Source organism: Magallana gigas, chromosome 1 (assembly GCF_963853765.1).
Source record: "Magallana gigas chromosome 1, xbMagGiga1.1, whole genome shotgun sequence".
NCBI classification, from domain to species: domain Eukaryota; kingdom Metazoa; phylum Mollusca; class Bivalvia; order Ostreida; family Ostreidae; genus Magallana; species Magallana gigas.
The window spans coordinates 39031361-39055650 of NC_088853.1; the positions used below are offsets into that span (position 1 = coordinate 39031361).

The following is a 24290-nucleotide window of genomic DNA, read 5'->3' on the forward strand; positions in this document are numbered from 1 at the left end:
AATGTTATTACTGACTTATTTTTTGTTTTGATTATATTTAAAATAGTATAATAAAATAATTTTACATGACTTAAGGTATCCGATGTACAATTGAGCACGACAGCTCGGTTTTTTCCGGAATGAACTCGGTAGTTTTCGGAAAGTAGAATAAATTTATATAACGTCAGAATTTTTCTAATCAATCATAATAAACAGTCAATAATAAACTATTGATGCATCAATCAATGTAATAATTTTTTTTCTAAACTCTTACAACAAAATAACTTAATATCCCGTGACGTCGTCATGGTCGTTGTAAACAAAATTTCAATATGGCGGCGGCCACGGTAAAACGAAACAAAAAGGGGCGTTTCAAGAAATCACCTGCAAATAAGGTCATTGTCGATCATAATTATGCTTCTGGACATATTTGCGACGGAGAAAGTTGCGAGGTATGTTTTCCAGGAATGAAAGCGTTAATTGACAGCAGGAAATTCAGTTCTACCGAGTGGCGAAATGGTAGACGAGTCGTAGAGTGGATGTCTGTCATCGAAGGCTTGGAATCTTGCCGGCAATGTAAATGTGGACCCCTCTATTTAACAAAGCAATCTGTGGAGGGAGAAATGAAGCTTGGGCTTGGTGGATATTTATATATTCAGTGTAATTTCTGCCTGGCACTGAACAGAATACCGTATGGGAAGACACACAGAAGAAATCGGGAAGAAGACAAAGGCATGCCGAGTTTCTGTATAAACACAAAAATTGGTGCAGGTATGTTGCTTTATTCATTAATAAATAGAATGTGGTTTTTTTTTTAATGTAAATGAATTTTAATCCGGTATGTATGGTAAAAGGGTGATAACATAATAAAAAAAAAACATTCATTGATTGTAGCCATGATTGACAGTGTTGGGGGCCCCCAGAGGATGTACAACCTCCTTTCCACTCTAGATTTACCAATAATAAACAACAGGAGTTTAAAAACAATGGAGAGGAGAGCAAACAATATAATTGAGCAATATGCAGAGGAAAATATGAAAAAAGAAAGCAAAATGGCTTATGAAAAAGAAATGTTGTAAGCAATACTATGTGTTACACATGCATACATGAATATAAGTATACCGGTAAATGTACACACATGTAAACACACATACATATTTTTTGAAAAGTGTAAATTTTAAGAGCATGACTCAGAGAAAACCATCCAAAGTGGTACATGTACAAATATTAATATTAGTTCAATTGACTCCACATTTTGTGAACTATATGCATGTAATATATTTATGAATAACTATCTGAGTCTTATACCTTTTAAAAAAATTACCAATATTTGTAACCTTTGTTTTTGTAGAGCTATTTCACAGAAAGAAGAAGAAAATTTTAAGGAGGAGTTTGCAGACTTGGGGGTAGCTGTCATTCCTGATGAATTTGTTGGGTAAATTTGATTTTTACTGGTACATATTCATACATGTATGTATCATATTGACAAAAACAATCATGGCTAGCAGCTAATACTTGATTATCAGATTTGATATTATTTCAACTGATTTTGCAGAGATGTGTCCAGATTGCGAGAATCGATTTGTCAAAAAAATGAAAATGGCATTGATGCTTCCTTTGATATCCTTGACCAAAGCCATTGGTAAGTATTAAATTACTCTACATTCACTGTTCAAGTACAAGTGCATATTATAATTGAAATAAATGATATGAAATAAATTATAGATACAATGTATTGAAAATGATCTAGCTTTAGCATGGACATATAGTTTTCCCTTTTCAATATACTATGTACATATACATGTATGTGTAACATACAATGTAACAGCTTTTATTGTAACATTAACTTTGTAGTTCCAGAAAGGTGGGACTTGCACGTGATGAACAGGCATCCACATCACAGAAGCAGCATCCAGCTGTGAAGAAAAAACTTTCCTTTGTTCCAAAGACTCGCCGAGGCATGACAGTGATCATGGGTGACAGAAAAGAGGGTTTGACAGTTTAACAGGTGATTAGAAATGACAGTAAATTAGAAAAATAATTCAGATTAAGTTACGGCTGGGTGTGTACATTTTTCAAAATATCAAATTGCATGCCCCCCCCCCCCCCCCCCCATACATTCATGATGAGCAAAGAGAACAAAGTTTTGAAGACTGTAGTAAAGCACCGCACTTGTGGAACATGTAAGTAGTGGAGGAGAAATAGACCAGGAGTACCTGTCAGGGAGCATCGATGTGTGTGGAATCATGAAGGATCTGCGAGGGCGATGGAGAGTGAAGCTGGCCTACAAGCAATCAAAGATATGATCCAACAAGGTACGCCTGTAGGAATTATTGAGGGTGATGGTGATAACACTCTCGTTGCTCGATTAGAAAGGAGTATGGGATTGACTGTAAAAAAAAAACTTGACAAGAATCATTGCATTAAAAATATTGTCAAACAGTTGTATGATCTGAGAAACAAGAAGGAAGTCAGTATAAGTAACCAGGTAATTCAGCATCTCCATAAATGTATCAAATACACATTTAGCAAAAACAAAGGTGATGTAAATGGGATGCGCGAGAACCTCCAAGCACCTATTCCTCATCAGTTTGGAGATCATAGTCTTTGCCATGCACGCTTCTGTGGATACAAGCGGATGGGGAACTCCGAAAAGTACAGTCATCGAAGTTTGCCATACAAAGCCCCACTCAGTGACTCTGTCCTCCGAGATAAATTTAATGTGCTGTTTTAACCAATTATTGCAAAGACAGCTTTGTATACTGACCTCGGCTCGAGCCAGGCATGTGAGTACGCCAATCGTGCTGCTATGCTCAAGGCCCCCAAACACTTGCATTATGGAGAGAGCGAAAGCCTTTATTTCAGAATTCAGGCAACAGCAGCAAGCATCAATGTTGGACGGAAATATCTCTCAGAGGTCTAGATCTAGTTTGGCATTAGAGTTTAAGGCATTATTTTGTTTTTTGCATTGAGTTTTGAGTTAATTTAGATTCTTAGACTTATTGAATTGCATAATTGAGTGATCTTTTACCATTACTTTGAAAAAAAACATTGCATGCATGTACATTAATTTTGTAGTTATTTACACAATTCATTCAAAATCAGAAAATATTAGTAAAAATCATGATTATCAATGATTATAATGAAAGGAAATCTTAAGGATTCTATTTTCATAAGCTATTTCAAAAAGTACATTAATTATGTTATAATGTTAAAATTGTTCCATCAATTAATTTGCCTCTGGTAATTTTTCAGGCTTTCGGGAAAAATGGTCTCTCCCCGGGGTATTTGAATATGAAGTTCTCCAGCAAGATGGATGGCAACAGAGTAAAGAAAAGGGAAAAGATGAGTCTGCCCGAAACAAAGCGCCGGCGACTTATCCTAAAGCAGGAAAGAGCTAATCAAAAAGATGCATCTGAAGTATCGGAGGGGTCCACCTATCAATCAGGTTGATAATTACTAAGTTTAACTTTAAGAACAATTAAACATTTTATTTTTTATGAAAAACAGATGAGAACAATATTTGCATATTTTTAGAAATTGGCCTTGGGGCAGAGGCTGATATTGAAAAAATACCTGATCCAGTTTCAAAACCAACATTTGGAGCGGTTCAGAAACTGAAGAACACAAGACCATTATTCATTATATTTGATCTTGAAACTACTGGACTTAGTAAGTTGTCACCAAGAATTTTTAAATTTATTCCGTGATATATCGTATACATGTACAACATGTACTATCACTGACACAATAAATACATCTCAAACTTGTTTTGATAGTCAGACAAGGAGCCATGCCTCACATTACACAGATCGGTGCTGTGGAGATGGAGTCTGGAGAAGCATTCTCAACCTATGTTCTACCAAAGATTTCTATAGAGCCAGGAGCTGAGCAGGCAACAGGGAAAGTTTACGATGGAACCTCTGTATTTGCCAATGGATTAAAAGTTGCTGCAGTTCCCATACGTGAGGCGTTGTTAAATTTCCTAAAGTGGCTGAGTACATTAAGGAACTGTGAAGTAGTTCTTGTTGCTCACAATGGTCGAGTATTCGATTTTCGTGTCCTTTCAAATGCGGTTGTTCGCACTGGCTTACAGAAGCAGTTTCTTGATAAGGTGTCTGGATTTACAGACTCATTGTCTTTGATTAGATCAAAACATAAACAACTTGAGAGGTATACACAGATATTTCTTGCTAAGCATTTTTGTAATGAATCTTATTTTGCACATGATGCACTGGAAGATGTGAAAATGCTTTCAAAAATATTATCAAATGCTGTTTCAAATTCTGATTTATGCAATGCTGCATATTATTCCGAAACCCATTTTCTGCAAGAGAAGTTTCATTCTGCAAAGTCTTTGTATCTCCCATCTTTGAATGTCTTAGTGGGAAATGGTGTTTTAAACATGAGCATTGCAGAGAATGTTGCAGGGTCTGGACTTGGCCTGCATCATTTAAAAATTGTTCACAGACGTGCAGGTGAAGATGGTCTGCGAAATGTTTTTTGTGCAAAAAATGTTCACGGCAAACCAAGGGTAACAAATGACTGTAAAATTTTAGACAGAGTAGTACCTAAGCTGTGCAAGTTTTTCTCCTAATAGATATGTAGATTGTTACTGTAGTACTTGTATGTGTATTTTCTTGTACCAGATGTCTCATTTTACTGCCATGCATATATGAAGTTATTTTGCTGTTATATCATATATATATCTTGCAATATTTTTCTGAATTATTTGATTGAAATTGCATTATAATTCATGTTTACATAGGCTAACAAATGCATTAGCTGTATGTAGTCATGAAGCAAATTGAATGTTTTTCACAATGAATGCATGCATGTTATATCACCTTCTTGAAAATGATTTTTTTGTACTGATGTCCCGATCCCTGCCATTGTATCGGTATGTAATAGTTTGCTGTTATTTCATATAAATATCATGTAGTATTGTTCTCAATTATTGAATTTGTATTTCATGTTTACATTGCAAATGAATTATATAGTTTGTAGTCATGGAAATTAAAGTTCATTACGATAGATATGTAGTATTACCTTCTTGGAATTAGTATTTTTTTGCAATGATGTCTCACTGTCATGTTATGTTATTTAGCTGTATATGTAAGCAACTTTAACAAAGTCTTTTTTATTTAAAGTACCGGTAACATCATTTTTATGCCTATAAGTGTGTATATTCATGTTGAAAATTGCATTCAATTTAACAACAGCTAGTAAAATGATAAAAACAAATGGCAAAATAATTTTAACCAAAAACATTGAATAAATTAATATGCAAACATTATTTCTTCATATCTCTTCATGGTTCTTATGATCTGATGGAGGGAAAGGGGGAAGGGTGAGAAATTTGCTCCAAAAATAAATAAATACCAGTAAACAATTAAATTATTAATCAAAGAATGAATTGAATTTCTAGAACTTGAATTATATTTATAATTCTTGTCCATTTTATTCCACTGAATATCATTCATATCTGCAGATTTTGCAGATTGGCCGGGGAAAATGTGGTTTTTCTATGTGTGATTTGCAGTGCAAGAGTTACTTCCCCATAGTAATTTGGCGGGAAAAAATTAAACTACATACCCATACCTATCAAATGATTATATAGAATATATACCTTTCCAGGCATCATTTTTTGGTCAATTGTACATCGGATACCTTAATATATCTGTATATATGAATCTTAATCGAAGTATTTTCCAAATCAATCAGAAACATATTGCAACATTTAGAACAAAATAATTTGACCCCTGAAACTATGTTGCTGGACATCGTTTGAACCAATGCTAAACAATTTGTAATATCTCTTGCAATAGTCATAAATGCCAACTGAGTATCATGCAATGTGTTTACATTTAAAGTTAGTAAAGGCGTATATCTCTGAATTTGTAAAAAAAAAAAGTGTAGGGAAACTTAATGAGATTTTGTGACAACAAGAGGGGTCAATGTGGTTTAACTCTGATTCTTTGTGATTGTTAGTAAGTTCACCATTTGAAATATTCATTTAATAGACAATGTTTCAAATTATTGATAATAATGAATTGATGATTAAAAAAAGAGAACTCAAAACATTTTATATCAGCAGTGTAAGGCAAAACATATCAAAAGACACCGGTATGGTCAACTATTTAACAAAAACCATCCATGTACTTGACAACATAGGGTACGGTTAACTATACGTTTACACAACAACGTTAAAACACCATGTAACCTAAGAAAGGTATAACTTAGCATTAATTTAAAGTATATCAAAGCAATGGTTTCATTTATTTGGCTAGCTAGTAGTAAAGCAGATTAAAACACCCCGACACACTGGTGATGTATGTGTGATAGACCGGTAAGGAGCTCCACCCTCATTAAGCCATTATGGACCGAAAACCCGTGGCTAGCAAAGATGTCATCAACCTAAAAGGGTATTTATGTAATTTAAAATCTTGACACAATGAACAGACAATCATATAATGCATTGATGCTAGAAAAATCAATGCATATCCACTACATCACTAGCATACAACTCCGTCTCTCATACTAGAGAACTTAAACCTCAGAATCATGAATTTTAAAACATGATATAAACAATATCATCCACCATACATTAAACTACGCAAAACATTTATTTGCCGTTTTACTTTAAGTAACACAACATAGGAATTTAGAGATAGAATAAACATATCAAAAAAACAAACCTTACACCAACAGAAATATTTTTAAAAAATCACAACACCACATACCAAATTTTACTACTATACTTTCATAATAAGGTATCCCACTCCTCAATGTTCTTGTATCAAGAATTTCTTGAGAAGTATTCTATTGAAATCTGTAGACAAAACACACTTAAATAATATTAAGATAATGGGAGGTCAGTGTTCATCCCTCTGAGTTATGGTCAATTAAATTTGACCTTGCTGCACCTAAAATGCGATTTCAGCCTGATTAGGATTTGTTGTCAGAATTTTTGATTAAGCAAACTCTTTTCTTAAAATGTTGTTTTCAATTATGTACAATGGTCACACTGAATAGAGGGATTACGAAAAGAAATTTGCATGAAGCTGCATAAATGTTTGTATGACCTTTTGGCACTTAAAATAGACAATATTTATAATAGTTACAATTTGATTTGAAATAAAAACATTTTGAATATCAAGAATTTTAGAAGATTAATCCAGTTTGCCTACATATGTATTCAGTATCATTTTGACATAATAAAACATGGGGGTCAGTGATTTCAAATTTTAGATACATGGCTTCAAAGGTAAAATTATTGCAAAATTTGGCTTAAAAAAATTCAGACATTTTCTATATATTTCCATGATTTTATGCTAAACGTCTATCATTCTCTCAAAATTTAGTTTAGTACATGTCATAGAGAACCTATAGAACATGTCACAAACCTATCAAATGTTAAAAATGAGAATAATCAATAAAGTATAATAAAAAGAAAAGTATATTGAAAATTCATAAAATTGCTTGTTTCTGTCATTTTCGACTAAAAAACCTTCCGCACGAGAAAATAGTTCCCCCCAAAACTTGTTCGTTTCTTGAATTCAAATGGATTTTCTTTACGAATGTTGTGTAATTATGAAATGATGATCTTCTTGTGAGGTTTAAATTAATAAATCATATTCATTTAAAATATAATGAACATCTGCGCAATGAAATCAAAACAGTAGGAGTGATATTCCTTAAATACCGAATTCTGATTTGTTTAGACGCAGTTGATGATCTTTTCTATGACACTCACCGTTAGCAACACATTTGGAAACGGATACATTGCCCTTTTTTAAAGTACAACAACATAGGGTTTTAGAGATAGAATAAACAAATCAAATAAACAATCCTACCACCTACGGAAAAATATTTTTTATTAAATAACATCAAATAACAAATGTTATTACTATACTTTCATGTTAAATACCGAAATATGATTTGTTTATACGCAGTTGATGATCCGTTCTATTACATGTACCATCAGCGTTAGCAACACATTTGGCAACAAGTGCATTGTAACACAACGAATTGTTACACGTATGTAAATAATGCACATACGTTTCGTCGTAGAATGCACGTCATTTCTATATAAAGGTAGTAAACTTTTCTATAAAATTAAGACATTCAGTATAATAAAATAAATAGTGCCTGTTTAGGAGGGTAACAGTTAAATTTGACACCCCTTGAAAACAATTGTCAACCTCCGCTTCGCGTCGGTTAACAATGGTTTTCTCAGGGTATCAATTTCAACTGCTACCCTCGCAAACAGGCACTATTTTATATAATGGTTTATGCAATGTTTTCAGTTATACCATTCGGCCACTTTAACTCCGCCCTAATATGCATGCAACATCAGTTTATTTGATGCCAAATGAACTGCCTGGAATGCTTCATTCCTGTTCTTAATCATCTTTATATTGATTACATTGCAAAAGGTTTCCTTGTCCTAGTTTTTATAATTCACATCGATATAAAAAGTGCGATGCATTACATCTTACAATGTACAACGTTTTTCTTTTCTTTTCTTTTGTTTACATTAAAGGTAACCATGTGACCATATAATAACAAAAATATTAAAACATTTTCAAATGTTTTAAAATTATAGAGAGCACTCACCATACACCTCTACTTCACAGAGTTGAATCTGTACATAATGATAATAATCGACAGGGTAGACAACTCTCGATAGTCTTTCGTTGTAGTAGATGACATATTGTCCATGAACGGAACAGTTTGTTGTGAAGACAGGAGATATTGTGTTTATTGTGAAGTTGTCGTCCTTGAAACACAACGTTCCATGTGATCTTTCCGTGGTATTGGAGACATAGACGGAAAATCCAAGTACCCTACTTGCTAGGTTATTTCGAAACCAAGAATCTGGACAAAACGTTATCGATGCAGTGAAAAACAATTTAATATGATTTTTTACAAATAATATCAATTACAACATTGCTAAATATCAACTATACTGATGCACTATAGCTGCAACATATTACACATTTTCCATGCACCCATCGATTAAAATAGCTATACAGTTTACCGCACACTTACATTGAATACATATGCATGTTTCATATATTTGTCGTTTAAGATAACAACACCACCATCATTTATTATAATATCAAATATAATGCTGGGGGGGGGGGGGGGGGGGGGGGTGGGTAATCTCTGAGAATTCTCTGAGAAAAAAATAGTTACGTATTATTAAACCATTTCTATATATAAACAAACTTATGATACCGAATTCTGAATATTTTAACTGTTATTTTTTTCTAACAACACTAGTCGTATACCATTGTGAATTAAAAATAATGGGCAAAGATTTAATATCAAGAGTGGTATAAAATGTCCAGCAGCTAACGTATATGATTGTCGTTAGAAAGAAATAAATAATTCAAACTTCCTTGTTTAAAACTATATACGTTTTTAGGTCATAGCGATACGATCGTGCTAACAAATTGGATTTCAGTCAGTGTCGTATATTGCATGAGAGAGTGTGTGGCGAGAAGGGCTGTCTGAACCTTCTTTTCAAAACTTAGCACGCTTAATCCAAACAGTAAAGAACACAAAAAGGCACCTAACGCCTTCTTGTTTAACAAAATATCACTTGAACCGCAAAAAAACCTTACTATACACTAGTAAATATAGTATAATTGATAACCATTGTGGGAAGATAACATGAAATATTTTTCAAGTTAATCTAAAATTCCTAATCCCTTTAATATCTGACCCTGAAAAAACTTCATATGATTAATATGAGCTATACGTACATACGACGGTTTCTGTATCGTGCTAGCACCTTCATTAACACAATATATTATATTGGAAATATAAGGTTTGTTTTAATAAACAGGATATTTATGTCACAGAGATCATTTTCAAGGATAACATATACCTAATTGTCGCTCATAATTCGAAAACATACTATGCTATTCTGACAATTCAATTCAAGTGTCACCCTAAAACACGCAAGAAGTATATCGTGATTGTAAGAATCATCTCTTTTCATACAGTAATTTTATTAGGTCGCCATGTTAGTCATGAATAGATGTTGGAGATTGTTTGTGTTAATCTGCATTTAGGGGGTTAAAGTATACCTAAGTACAATCTGGAAAAAAAGGTTAACACGAAGATTATCGTTTGATTTCTATGTTGTCTACCACAGGTGCTTGAGGACAGAATCGACCCCCCCCCCCCCCCCTTCCAAACCCCCCTCTACACCCCATTCCCACATATAGACTCCCGGGGCTTTATTTTTCTTTTTTATTACATTATCCTTTTATGACATATTTCTGACTAATTCATTCATCGATTACCCATAATTACATAAAACAAACATTTTTGAAAAAAAATCAGACCCTCTGTACATATAATACAAGAAGGTTGCTGACTTCGTCCATCTAGAACCAAATGGAAGTAAGGGTTTATCGCAAGAAAGATAACTCGTAACATTTTTAGTTAATTTTCTCTTTTATGTCTTCCATTGTAATAGACTAAGTATGAGTGCTTTGTTTTAGATTTTCCAGTTCCCAAGACGATAAAATAGTTGTTGCGGCTTTATTAGAATTGATACTCCTTATGAATTGTACTTTTTTCAAGTTTGCCATGTAATTTCATAAATCTCTCGGAGTTGTCTTCCTTGCGATACAACCTCACTTCCGTTGGTTCTAGATGGATCGTTCCAAAACTTGCAATTTGTCGATGAAAATTGTCCAATTTATCTAATAAATGTATTTACACGGGCATGGTATGCAGATATTCAGTGAAATGAATTATCGGGCTACGACAGGAGGTCACCGTTTTTACTGGTATATGTAGTTTAATAGTACATTCAACATATATTCATCGGCAGTGCCTCTCGGCTGGCAGACGAAGTTAGCAACCTTCTTGTATTATATATGTAGAGAGTCTGATTTTTTAAAAATATTTGTTTTAGGTAATTTTAGGTAATATGGGACAATGAATGTAAAAATTAGATTAGAAATATGTCATAAAAGGATAATTAAATAAAAAAAATAATAATAACGTCCCGGGGGTATATTATCTTGGGGGAGGGGGTGATCCTGTCCCCAAGCACCTGTGTTGTCTTCCTGCTATGAATCGATAAATTGCGGTTTTAGATGATAGACAAGTCTGCTTTGTTATAACTTTGCGCGAACTGTTGTCGTATAATTTAGAAAGCATTGAACATTTTTTGTTATACACAATCTTTATTCATGAAAACTCTATACCATTTATACCGTTACTTGTTTTCCTATGGTCTTGCGTTGATGTATTGGCATCAATTTAAGATTGAAAATTAGTTAATTGTGATTCAGAACCTTAAGGTCAGGTTTGCAGCTTACAGTTTTAAGGTATTGTACATTTCGTTTTGTTTGCTATACTAAAATCTGTTATAAACTTCAAATTAATTCTGTCGGACGAGTGTTATAAACACAAGAAGGTCAAATTCCATTATTTCAAAGTGCCATTTTAAGGAAACGTGAATTACTTTTTTTTAAAAATATGTACATTTTATATGGTGTGCTGCTAAAACGCGGAAAGGAAAACGGAACGGAAAGCGGAACGAAACGTATACAGAAAAGTCTTATCTAATCTTATTTACTTGATATATTTGTTAATCATGTCCAAAAAGATAGAATTTTATGTAACTTTTATAATTTCTTTTTCTTTTGAAAGATTAGCAATATTGGATTTATTTTTTAAGAATAATTATTTCCTCAAAATTAACAGTACATGCATTGGCCACTATATTCTGTCCCAAAATATCCTCAATTCACATTTTGCTGAATAACTCAATATGTATATACCCCTCAGGGTTCAAGCGGTTTTCTTTCAAAAGCATGAACAATTCTCATTTTTCCTTCGTTAAAACGTCCATCCTCTCTAGCTCATCCGCTGCCTTCAATACACCGCTAAAAATAAAGAAGTCTACAGGGTTTTGCATTTCAACAGACCCAGATGATAACGTTGAAAAATTGTGCAAGGTCTTCCGAGTGACCTCCAAATAAAGGAAAGGCGTCAACATTTCCAATTATAAATCTCCGTAAGAAATCTGGTTTCGATCCTGTGGATTTTTCCGATTAAAATTGATAATGGGCCAGTGAAGTTTACTTGGATATTTCCCGTTCATCAATATCAATTACTTCGTTAACTGGTATGTGGGGTTTTTTTTTAAATCGTCCAAATGTGCTGTTTGAGGATTTTGTGATCGACAGACTACAGTCTTAATTTATGATCGGGAAATCAGACCAGGCAATGTCTAGAGGTCTCTATCATATGTTTATTGCTGCAGGAATGAACAACTGCCAATTAATGTAAACGTAAACAAAATTGCATTGCTAAAATACTAGTTTCACTAAGTACCGGGTATTATAATGTTCATTGTATGTTAATTTAGAATGTCGTTGTTCGTACGTGTTTTTTTTTTTATCTCAGTGATACTGTATAGTCTGTATAATTTAAGATCGTACAGAAAACAGAAAACTCAATGTCGATATAAAGATATACATCATATTCGAAATATGAAAATACTCATAAAACAAATGAAACGCTCTCACTAATTGCGAACGTTACACTGATATGCCAGCAATACCATACAAGCAAAATAAGTAAACATATATATCCAATTTACTCGTTTAATCATGTAAATATTAGACAATTCGTATACATTTGATTTTTTCCGTCTGGTACCCAACTAACGCCAATTGAATATAATGCTACATATACATTTGATAGACAAGGATATCAATAAGACCGCCACATGTTGATAATCATTCATTAGATATGAATAAATAATACAAAGTAAATTGTTTCTGGCCAGTCTTACCCTTTTAAAGCAATAAACGCGATATTATATTCTCTGTTTTCCGTTCCGTTTCCCGTTCCGCGTTTTAGCAACAACCATTCTCTATGTCACGACTATAAGGTTTTTTTAATACCTAAAATGTTTGAAAATAATGTCATTATTTATATCATGATTCGTATCTATTAATTGCTTATGAACTATTTGAAAATAAAATGCAACAATAGTAAACATTTAGGACTACTATGATGTGAACGAAAACACCTTTATTAGATTTCAGGGAAAATAACTTATCTAAGTATATGTGTAATCCGGTGTTTTAAAACCCCTTTTCAAATCATATGTTGCTGACCTCGTTTCTGTAAACATTAAAAAAAATGCTTGCGACCTGTTATTTTCCAACTGTAAACAGCAAAACCCCGCAATATAAGAAAAAAAATGAAATCAATTACGAATTATTTCATTTAAATCTTCACGTCATATCTAACACAAGAGGCCCATGGGTCACATCGCTCACCTGAGCAACAATAGACATGATAAAATCAGCTGAATGGAGTCATAATGCAAAATATCTGGAAAAGGTGATATTCATGTAATGCATGTATATCCTTTATTACATATAGCAAAAATCTTTTGTTTACCCCCTATATATTCCTGTGTTTATAATCAAGTCCATTTTTAGAACAGGATGATTTCAAGATCAGATCACATTCTGAGCATTGCAGTGTTAAAAAAGAGCCTAAAGAAGTGCGTGTATATTAGATATAAATCTACATCAAATTTTGAACCCCTTGTGAGACCCACTAATCAGGTGCTAGAGTCTAAACAATTTTAAAGAATCAGGAATATGTCAAAATCCTTGCATATTAGTAAAACCATATGTGATAACATTTCAGTTTTCGTGAATAATTAAAATATTTTCCTTGTACAATTGGATCCCAAATGGAGCCCCACCCTACTCCTCAAAATGTTGATTTTAATGAATTTAAATCTACACTATCTGAAGCTGTTTCAACAAAAGTTAAAGCTTTTCTAAGTAAATTATTTTTAGAATAAGATTTTGAAAAATCCCTTTGCAAAAATTTACACCCCACGCTGTGACCCCATTCTAATCCCCGGGGGTCATGATTTTCACAACTTTGAATCTACAGTACCTGAGGATGCTTCCACTTAACTTTCAGCTTTTTTAACCAATTAGTTTTAAAGAAGATTTTCTAGATTTCAAAGTGTTTAATCAATATATTCCAATGTAAAAATTTAACCTCCATTGTGGCCCCACCCTACCACCAGGGGTCATTATTTTCACAACTTTGAATAAACACTACTAGAGGATGCTTCAAAACAAGTTTCAACTTTCTTGGCTGATTGGATTTTTGGAAGAATTTTTTTTAAAAAACTTTCTCTATATATTCCTATAAAAAATCCACCCCCCCCCCCCCCCCCATTTTGGCCCCATCCTACCTCAGGGGGCATGATTTTCACAAATTTGAATATACACTACCTAAGGAAGACGATTTTTAAAGACTGTTCTCTAAAATAATCCTATAAAAAATTCCAACCCCTCATTGTGGTCCCACCCTACTACACTACCTGAAGATGCTTCTACGTAAGTTTCAGTTTTCCTGATTGATTGATTTTTGAGAAGATATTCAAAAGATTAACTCTTTATACACTACTGTAATGAAAAAAAAAAACCTGAGACTATCAAAAAACCTTGAGGAAACCCTGGATGGCACTGAAAAAAACCTGAGAGACATTGAGGTCGGCACTCAGGGTACTGAGGAAACCCTGAGGCACCCTGAGATCGGCACTAAGGGTATTGAGGAAACCCTGAGGGACCCTAAGGTCGGCACTAAGGGTATTGAGGAAACCCTGAGGGACCCTAAGGTCGGCACTCAGGATACTGAGGAAACCCTGAGGGACCCCGATGTTTGCACTGAAGATACTGAGGAAGCCCTGAGATACCCTGGTGTTTGCACTGAGGGTACTGAGGGACCCTGAGGTTTGCACTGAGGGACTCTTAGGCTTGCACTAAGGGTACTGATGAAGCCATGAGAGACCCTGAGACCGGCACTGAGGGTACTGAGAGACCCTGATGTCACTTTAAGTAGAAAAACGATCTAAATTATTCGATTAAAATATAAAATTATAAAAGCTTTTATAATGAATTTTTAGTACTGTGTTTATTAAACGATGCATATTATCTTCTACTAACACATCCGTTGTGTATATCATTTGCTAATTCTATTGTTTCCCATGATCAGAAAAACACTGGAACTAACACAGAATATACACGATATACGAGGGTTGTACAAAAATTATTAAGACAATTCGAATATTTCCCTTATTTAGTGACAAATTTTGGTGAAAATTGGCATAAACATTAAACATACCCCAACAAGTAATTAAACAAAGAAATTTTTTTTAAAAAGTTTAATATTTTGTTTACAACGGTAGATAAACAAGTCAGTGGTCTGGCTACCCGGCGCAGGCATGACATCGGAGATTGACAAAACTTAAACATTTACTTTCTAAGTGTCCGTAGACTTGCAGTTTATGATAAAAGAAATCAAACAAAATGGGTTCACTTTGCTATTTTTGCGACTAACCTTTGATCAAGTTTCACTTATGTTCCAGATGAAATACGGATATGGTAAAAACTTAATTACCAGGCAATAGAAATCTGACAACGACTTTACATTGAATGTTGACGTGAAGGCGGTGCAGCGAATTTACATCAAATTGGTTGAAATTTCATTAGAAGACCTTTTAAGGCCTTGCAATTGTTTGAAAAAATTATACGATTACAAAGGATAAAGAGCCTAAGTTTATCAATTTTTTGTCACTGATTGTTTAACGAGAATTAGGCAAAGGGACTAAATAGCAAGTACTATAATAATCATTATTTCCGTTCGTTTGTTTTAAATTGTTCAAAACACAGGAGCAATGAGAAGCATAAAATGACGTTGCGAAAATTTTGCGGTTGTGCCGGGTCACAGAACGAAGGCACTTCGATCAGCTTACCGGGAATAATATAATCATGCCATGGACAAGAAACTTTTTACATTGATAAACTCTATCCTTATTTACGTCCTGGTAAAATTTCAAGGGTTTGTCTCTACTTCTTAAAGAATAAGAGAAAATGTCTTAATAGTTTCCGAACAACCCTCGTTCACCCGCCATTGCTGAATGTAATGAACAGATGCCCGAGGCAGTATTGGAAAATTAAATTTGGGAAATTGTTGCGAATTGATTCAACTGAAATGTAAGTTGTGTATATCAATATGTAAAAAAAAATCATGGTAAAAGAAAAACTATAAAGTAGCAAACAATACCAAAGTTTTATCACAAAATATTGTTACATGTAGTGTTACAGGTGCCCGAGGCAATGTTTGAACTATCTCACAATTTTAGAATAATTTGTAGTTAATTTCATATACATTAATTCAATAACATCTATAAAGATACATCCACGTATTAAATGAATTTTATTAGCTAAAACGTGTATCATAAATTAGGATTATCTAGCTAAGCGATAGGTTTACGTAATATTGTATAGTGTTTGTGTAAATTAGTACCTCTTTTTTAAAAATTGAAATTTGATATCAGTTTGAGAGTTCTTTTAATTGAGTTAAATTAACTTTAAAAAAAACAAAAACAAAACAAACAGAAAAAGAAAACAAAGAAAAACTACACTTATATATGTACCCGAGTCCGGTATTATGATAATTTTAAAGATAACCGTTCCTTGGTTTGACACGTAATCAAAGTGAAGAACTATCTGTCTCGTCTATATCACAGCACTGAAAACAAAACTGAATCGTACAGATGATGTGAACTACCTACTGCAGGAATGTACACGTGGCATTTTCAGTCTAAGAAAGATGTTTGTGTAGTGTAACGTCAAAGAAAATCTATTGTACAGTGTAGTAGGTTTTAAACACAACTTCATCTACCCATTAAGTTTCGACTTGTTCTTTCATCTACCCATTAAGTTTCGACTTGTTCTTTCAATCTTAATTACTAATAAAGGCCACAAATTTAAGTATAATTTCTTATTACTATTATTCATTCACATACAGGCTTAAACACGAACGAAATTAACAATGAAAATGTGTAATAAATTGATAAATAGACCCAGTGCAGACCCCCCCCCCCCTCCGCACACACACACACACACACACACACACACACACACACACACACACACACACACACACACTCTTAGCAATAGATATAATTTTCACGATTTTGAAAAGTTGTATTATACTCCATGTTGTCAAGATTCCTTTTGAATAAAATAAACAGTTTTTTCTTCTATACATCCAGCACTAATAACAAAAACTTGCATTGTTTTTCTTAAGATCCATGCAAGTAGAAATCCAGAAGGCTTTTTTTTTCAAAATGTTGAACTTTCGGGATTTAGAAATATTTTCCACCCGATTGAATTTTGATATTTCTTGTTACCGGAAATGCCGAGACAGGTTAAGGGAGATTCCGAGGTTTGTCTGTCTTGTATGATTTTAATGAAAACCCTGTAGTTATCGATTTGAAATCTAATTTTTAACATCTCTTTTGATAGAGCCTATATACCTTTGAGTAATGTTCTGGCAAATCAAAATTAACAAGTACACAAGTCAATTGGTATGAAGCCTCATATTAAATTTTGCCTCTGATGCCGAGGAGGAGATAATTGTATTACGGCTTTGACATTGCTTTTAATAGAGTCTAAACACCTACAAGTAATGTTCAGGCAAATAAAAAATAAACAAGTACACAAGTCAGATGGTTTCATTTAAAATCAAGACTTTGTTTTATAATAGCGTACATGTATTATTTAAATCTAAAATATATGTTATTTTTTACAGAACTCAAACCAGAGTTTTACATATAGCCATGACATGCAGCACCTGAATGAGTATCTTAAGATAATTGGTGAAAGAGAAATCTCAGATGATGGAAGATACCAGTGGGACTCTTACTCTACGTCAGCTAAATCTTACTACACCAAACGATTTAGAAACATCTTGACAAAATTGATCACCATTTTTTCCCCAAAGAATGTTGAAGAAGTGGTGAAGAATCTTCTAGTGTCAGAAGAAAATCAAAAAATGACACCAAGTATCATACCTGAAGGAACATTTGGACCACTCGTTCATGCATATCAAACTTCAGAAACATGGCATCACAGACGGCAAATTCTCTCTTTTTTTACGCAAACTTTATCATTCAAAGAAGCAAAATCCCTTTTACCAAACATAACAGAATCAAAGTACTATGCTGCTAAGAATCATGCAAAGAATGTTGGCCCTGGTCTTCCTGTAGGTACAACTTCTACAAGAAAAAGAATGGATCCAGTGAAGTTGGACAGTTTTCTGGATATCATTACTTCTCCTCATGTTATTCGAGATCTACCATATGGAGAAAGAAAGATTAAATTGTCAGACGGAACAGTATATGAAATGCCAAACGTGATTTGTTGCATGGGATCCAGTGATGTTATTCAACAGTATAAAGCCTACTGCTCTGAAAATAACATTTCTCCTCTTGGTAAGTTAAAATACAAATTTCAGATACTGATTAAGTAAGCTGTTACCCAAGTAATTAATATAATTGTATCAATTATAACTATATTATTGTACTAGTGCTTTAGATAAGAATCTTATTAAATGTAGACACCTTGTATATAAAAGAAAAAAATATATGTATCATATGTTTACTACAAAAAATTACTTAATATGTTTTGGACATTTTACCAGGTAATAGTACAATGTATAGGGTCCTGTCTGAGTGTTGGGCGCAAATAAGAACCAGTCTCGAGGGTATTGACTACTTCATTGCTGAGGGAGGTCGTGCATTCCGCACCATTTTGGACGCTTTGGAGGAACTCCTGAAGTTTCAAGTTTTAAACCAACAGGAGAAAAAAGACTTCTCTGCCCTCTTTCTCCAGTGTAAACAGTATCTTCGTGCAGATTTCAAGGTATGTTTGAATGAATGTATGTTTGTATTTACGACTTATAACAGCGAATTACAGAAGACTGATAGAATTTTCAAGTAAGAAAAAGATTACTAGATATAACTCACTTAACACGTATTGATGTCATACTTGAATAATCACATGACTACATATAAACCTTGCTGACCCTGTTGAGCAATCTGACAAGCTATTGAAAACTCTACCAGTGTTCTGTAAATCACTGTAAAACAAAACAAGGGCCAATCAATTTGAAATTGCATATTTCAGCACATGTTGGTTTGTCAGAACACAGAATGTAAATAGAGTCAGTAGTTAATCTTTGGAACTTTAGATAGACAGAAAACATATTTGTGTACATGGTGGTAGGATGCCCTTGACTTTAAAATTTGCTTTGGTTGAGATGACATCACAAATTATGCATTATTTTTAAACTCCTATAAAAGTGTGGGCCCTTATTGATACATATCGACCTATACCAAAGTCTGTACCGGTAGTTCTCTGTTTTTGCACAGTGGAGGTTTAGCTTCATATAGATGATTTTTTGTTTTTTGCTTTAGGTACACATCTCCCCAGACAGCAAGGTAGCAGATCATTGTCAGACCTTTGCCCTCAGTGATCCACTTCATCCCGAATTTGCTGTCACTTGCCAACATCACCATGATCTAGTTTGCGTGACGTGTGAACAAATGAAGGATGCGATCTCTTCTTTAATGAAGACTATCCAGTGTTCATGCAACCATGGACTGACTGATTCATTTCGCGACTTACAGTTCAAACTCCAAAATGATACGCAAAGTATCACAAATTTGAAACGTCATCTCATTCGGTGCAGAAACCAGGACTCAGCAAAATCTGATCTCTTTGACACGATGCAACATAATGAAGTGCTTTTGATCTGTGACTGGTCCATGAAATACCTCCCACGAAAGTATAGAGAAGACCAAAGTGATTGGTTTGGGAAGCGTGGTTTACCATGGCACATCACAATGGCATTCCACAAGACAGAAACTTGTATTGAGAGCCTAGGCTTTGTCCACATCTTTCAGAGCCAGGTATCACAGGACAGCATAACTACTGCAGCCATCATCGTTAATGTTATGGAAAACATTCAGTCAATTGATGCATCAATATCCTCTTTCCATGTCTGGTCAGACAATGCTGGTTGCTACAAGTCGACAGAGATGATGGCCCTCCTCAAATCACATGGCCTGGTTAGATCCTTCAACTTCTGTGAGGCACAGAATGGAAAAGGGCCATGCGACAGAACTGGAGCGACTCTAAAGTCAGCTATCCGACGCTTTGTTAACCAAGGACATGATGTTCTTACAGCACATTCAATGAAAGAGATATGGTATTTAGATCATTTATATCATTTTCTAAACTTAAAAAAAAAAAGTCATGTTTGCTGAAAATCCTTATACTGTTTTATCTTTAACAATATGTACAGCACAAGGGGAGATAAGAGTTTTTTTTTTTTTAGAGAAACACAGATGCACTATCGCTTTTAAGAAAGAAATAGAAAATCATAAATTCAAATTGATTTATCTTTTTGATTTAGGCAATTGAGAAAACTGCAAAAAATGTGAAGTACAGGGTTAGCGTTTCAGAAGTTGCTTCACAAAAGACATCCTTCAAGCCAATTTCTGCCATCAGCTCCTATTCAAACTTTGTATTTGAGGAAGAAGGCATACGTGTTTGGAAAGCATATGGTATTGGTACAGGTAAGTAAGCTGTTTGAATATGTACAGTTATGTGTAAAAGCAAGAATTTTTTTACATTGATTTTTGAGATACATGTACATGGAACATTCTATGCATTTGTGTACACAAAAGTGTCATTCAAATCAACATTTTAGTTATTTAGTGGGAAAAAACCCTACAAATCTAAACATCATTGAAAGTTCATTATCTTAAAACAGTAAAACATATGACAACAAACCACATCTGTGTAAAAAATTTTTCCTGACAATCCTTATACTTGGATTCAACTATAAAAATTGTAGGTTTATTGATCCCAAATACTGCCATTCCAAGTATAAAGCACCTGCCATTAACCATTTTGGAGCAACCAGAGGACATTGGTTTCCATATGATAAAAGTCAACACAACTACAGAAACAGAAAAGACCTTCCATTGCCCAAATGAGGGTTGCGTTGCAGCTTTTGGCTCAAGTGAGGATTTATCCAACCATCTTCTTTTTGAAAAGTGTAACCTTGAATTGGGACTAAGTTCAAGTTCCATAGCAGATCTTACAAAAAGAAAGTATGTAACAACTAGTAGACTAATTGTTCACGGAACAATTAGAGGCCTTTCCACCTTCTATAATGATTCAAAAAAAATTCCCGAAAATGTTGATAATTATTGAGTAATTAGAGAAAAATCAATTTACGAAGAAAAAAAAAGTAAAAAAAAAATGGGTTCCGCACAGTGGTATCGATCCGAGTACCCTTAGATTCGTAGGCGAGAGTGTTGCCATTACGCTATTTCGCTTGTTATCTGATAGAAGGTAAAACTTGTTGAGTTGTGTAGTGAATTTGGATGATGATAGAAAGAAGAGACGAAGCGTTCTTCTGTCCATCTAAAATTGATACCCAACGCTGAGGAACCTTTAGAATAGATAGGGGCTTAGCGATTGGTTGGGAGGGCAGTATTTGTTCACCAGTTTATTCATAAAAATCAGTGCTGCTTGTAAACAATGTGGCCGGATAGCGTTGACTAAGAAATCAACAGGTCAGGTCAAACTCTGGTCGCCGGCGGGTATTTGAAGGTGTGGGAACGTCACTTTTGCTCAGCTGATGCGAATTCTCCCTGTGATTTGAAATGCACGTGCTTATAAATCTACTAACTGTCATGCATTCGTGGATTACAAGTACGGAAAATCGGAACTTTTTTAAAAAGGCCAGTCATGTATTTCAGCCAAGTCGGGAAATAAACAAACTGAAAGAAAATGTAAATTTAATTCATCTAAAATCGGGGTCTGGGAAGGAAGAGTTATCTTTCGTTGCACTTCAACACAAGTCGTCACAGGTTGCCGATAGAAATGTAAACAAAGATTTTCAGTGAAATTTGAGCATGAATTTATTAGATACAAATATCGAAGCGTTGAAATCTCGTTTCTCGGGACCATGGTTCGATGCCGCTGAGGTGGATAACTTTCTTCAATAGGGTTCATTTCGTTTGAAATTTGGCAGGCAATTAGATTCAGGTGTGAGGAACAGTCCCATGAATTTTCGCCAAGTTCTACAGAGTTTTACTGGAGCTGGAATTTTTATTTGGAGGCGTAGTCTAAAACGCGGTCTGGAGTCAAATGGCAGGCAGTTTTTCACCTTTTTAAAAAATTCTGACAAACGGTTGTAACGCTTTTTTAGGTTTTATTTTAAAAAGGAATATTAAATTTCAAGTTCAAATATCGAGGGTCATGTTCATATAAGAATTCAATCCTTGTATAAAAGAAGGGGGGGGGGGCAAATTGTTCATAAAACTGAATCCGATATATATGTTGCATACACTTATTACTCATAAGTTCTAAGAGGTCAAAGGTCAAGGTCAAAGGTCAAGGTCAAAGGTCAAGGTCAAACCTAAAAATAAGGGGTTGGTTGTTTTAAAGAGCTTATTGCACATATGAATGAATCTGAAATGTATATGTTAAATATACTTGTAACGCATCAGTCCTTTAATGTCAAGGTCAAAGGTCAAGGTCAGATCAAAGGTCAAGGTCAAACCTAAAAATAAAAGGGGGGGGGGGTGAATTTGTGTTTGAAAGAGCTATTCGTACATATAAATGAATCTGATATTACAGATGTTGCAGATACTTATAACACACCAGTCCTAAGAGGTCAAAGGTCAAGGTCAAGGTCAAAGGTCAAGGTCAAACATTAATATAAAAAAAAGGGGGGGGGGGTGTTTATTTCTAATGTGTTTGTGAAATCAATGAAATTGAAAGGGGAATTACTGCCAGAAAGGGACGTTGGACCCTTTTGGGATCAATAGATTGAAGAAACTTCTAAGTTTAATGAAGACATTGGTAAACGTTTCAAGTCTCTACCTGTTATGGTTTCAGAGGAGTAGCGATAACAAGCATTTCGTACAAAAGGGGCAATTACTCACTAACTATTACAAGATGGGAGCTGAAGGGCTACATTTTGAAATGTCTTAAGACGTCCTACTACATCCTTGATCAAATTTCTCTATATCACCCTAAACAAAAGAGATACGAAAACTCATGAATACACAGATTTTCAGATGACCTTGACCATTGACCCTTACGTCATTTTGATCGGCCATGGAAGACGCTTCCATCCCAAGTGGTCCGAAGTCTCTGTGACAAATAGTAAAAAAGTTGGAAGTGATTTTATGGAAATTGAAATACTTTCAGGGGCAATAACTGATAGAAGGGGGTCTCGGAACCTTTCGGTATGAATAGATTGAAAGAGCGTCTAAGTGTACTACAGACGTTAGTAAATGTTTCAAGTCTCTATCTCTTATGGTTTCAGAGGAGTAGCGATAACAATCACTTCGTACACAAAGGGCAATCACTTTGTAAGTTCTGGGAGTGATCAACCAAAGGGTCATTTGGTACCATAACTTTTAATGGTCAATCACATAAAGAAAACATTGCTTCAATATCTCTAGAAATAAAAAAGCTGTCCCTGGAAAAAAAGAGAAGAAAAAAAATAAAAAACAGAAGAAAAACAAAAGGTCTTTCACCTGAAAGGTGGAAAGACCTAAAAACAAAAGGTCTTTCACCTGAAAGGTGGAAAGACCTAATAAAAAGAAACAGAACAATATCAATAGGCCTTTACACTGTGGTGTAAAGACCTAATAAAGAAGACGCGAGATCATCAATTTAGCCAAAATCTGAGTACGCATGCTAAACCGAGCATTTTGGCACAAATTGTTTTTACGTCGAAGGTCAAGGTCATCCGTTACCCCAAAAAGTGAAAAAAGGGGGTTTACGGACAAGTCGCACAAGATATAATCTTGGAGTTCGTGTCGAATGGTTCTTTATTGCCAGAGGTCAAGGTCAAAGGTCAAGATCAAAGGTCAAGGTCAACTTTAATGGGATAGACCAGCGCCTGAAGATCACACACTTCTGCAATTTGACACTTTACCGATCCTAGTTGACCTTGACCTTTGACCTTGACCTTTGCTGCAGCCAAAATTGTTGTCGAAGCCATCGCAAGTGGTTTCGTGGCTCTACCTTGAGTTGTGTCAATTTTTTTGATTTTTCGTAAAAATAAAAAAAATTGAGAGACAGTCGTTCTAAGAGGATACTGCGAAACCTTTCGTCTTTCGGAGATCTGCAACTACCCTTCAGGCCGACACCATCCGTGAAGGTTTCGAACCTGCAAGTTGCAAGGCTTCCGAGGAGTAGCGATAACAAACTTTTACGTGCACGGGTCAATAGTAACGGAACGCAAGGTGTTTTCAAGACGCAGGGTCAAATGCCCTCATAATTTTCCGAAAGAAGTACGGCGTGAATGAGAGTGTTTCGATAAGTCGCAAAACAAAAATTTCACTTCGCTTA

At 34.5% G+C, this 24290-nt stretch overlaps 3 protein-coding genes and 1 long non-coding RNA gene across 8 annotated transcripts in view; 3 read left to right on the plus strand and 1 right to left on the minus strand.

The window, feature by feature from the left end:
* The window catches only part of LOC136270163 (multiple epidermal growth factor-like domains protein 10), a 50852-nt gene that overhangs the window by 19222 nt on the left and 7340 nt on the right, over nucleotides 1–24290 (minus strand). For 4 of the 5 annotated variants that reach the window (XM_066066861.1, XM_066066852.1, XM_066066850.1 and 1 more), the window contains exon 3: nucleotides 8599–8859. The exons of the other annotated variant lie outside the window; for it this stretch is intronic. In XM_066066861.1, coding sequence (XP_065922933.1) covers nucleotides 8599–8859 — 261 coding nt within the window. The remainder of the gene's footprint in view (nucleotides 1–8598; nucleotides 8860–24290) is intronic. 5 annotated transcript variants of the gene reach the window in all.
* Nucleotides 72–1984, plus strand: LOC136273516 (uncharacterized). Its single transcript, XM_066078044.1, has 5 exons — nucleotides 72–750; nucleotides 874–1054; nucleotides 1331–1414; nucleotides 1535–1621; nucleotides 1834–1984. The coding sequence occupies exons 1-5, from the start codon at nucleotides 312–314 to the stop codon at nucleotides 1982–1984; spliced, it is 942 nt and encodes a 313-aa protein (XP_065934116.1). The 5' UTR covers nucleotides 72–311.
* LOC109621042 (uncharacterized) lies at nucleotides 2075–4841 on the plus strand. The gene is made up of 4 exons (XR_010707848.1): nucleotides 2075–2294; nucleotides 3235–3427; nucleotides 3517–3651; nucleotides 3759–4841. It is a non-coding gene; the product is annotated as an uncharacterized lncRNA (long non-coding RNA).
* LOC136273518 (uncharacterized) lies at nucleotides 17260–20173 on the plus strand. The gene is made up of 5 exons (XM_066078048.1): nucleotides 17260–17289; nucleotides 17656–17879; nucleotides 18113–18186; nucleotides 18547–18767; nucleotides 19322–20173. Exons 1-5 carry the CDS (start codon nucleotides 17260–17262, stop codon nucleotides 20171–20173), a joined length of 1401 nt encoding a protein of 466 aa, XP_065934120.1.

Bases quoted from the DNA above. Each gene is read 5' to 3' on its own strand.
- LOC136273516 (XM_066078044.1), top strand. From the start codon at position 312: ATGGCGGCGGCCACGGTAAAACGAAACAAAAAGGGGCGTTTCAAGAAA. The intron at 751-873 runs GTATGTTGCTTT...CATTGATTGTAG, and splicing joins AAACACAAAAATTGGTGCAG to CCATGATTGACAGTGTTGGG. The intron at 1,415-1,534 runs GTAAATTTGATT...CTGATTTTGCAG, and splicing joins ATTCCTGATGAATTTGTTGG to AGATGTGTCCAGATTGCGAG.
- LOC136273518 (XM_066078048.1), top strand. From the start codon at position 17,260: ATGCCGAGACAGGTTAAGGGAGATTCCGAG. The intron at 17,290-17,655 runs GTTTGTCTGTCT...TATTTTTTACAG, and splicing joins AGGTTAAGGGAGATTCCGAG to AACTCAAACCAGAGTTTTAC. The intron at 18,187-18,546 runs GTTATTCGAGAT...ACATTTTACCAG, and splicing joins ATATCATTACTTCTCCTCAT to GTAATAGTACAATGTATAGG.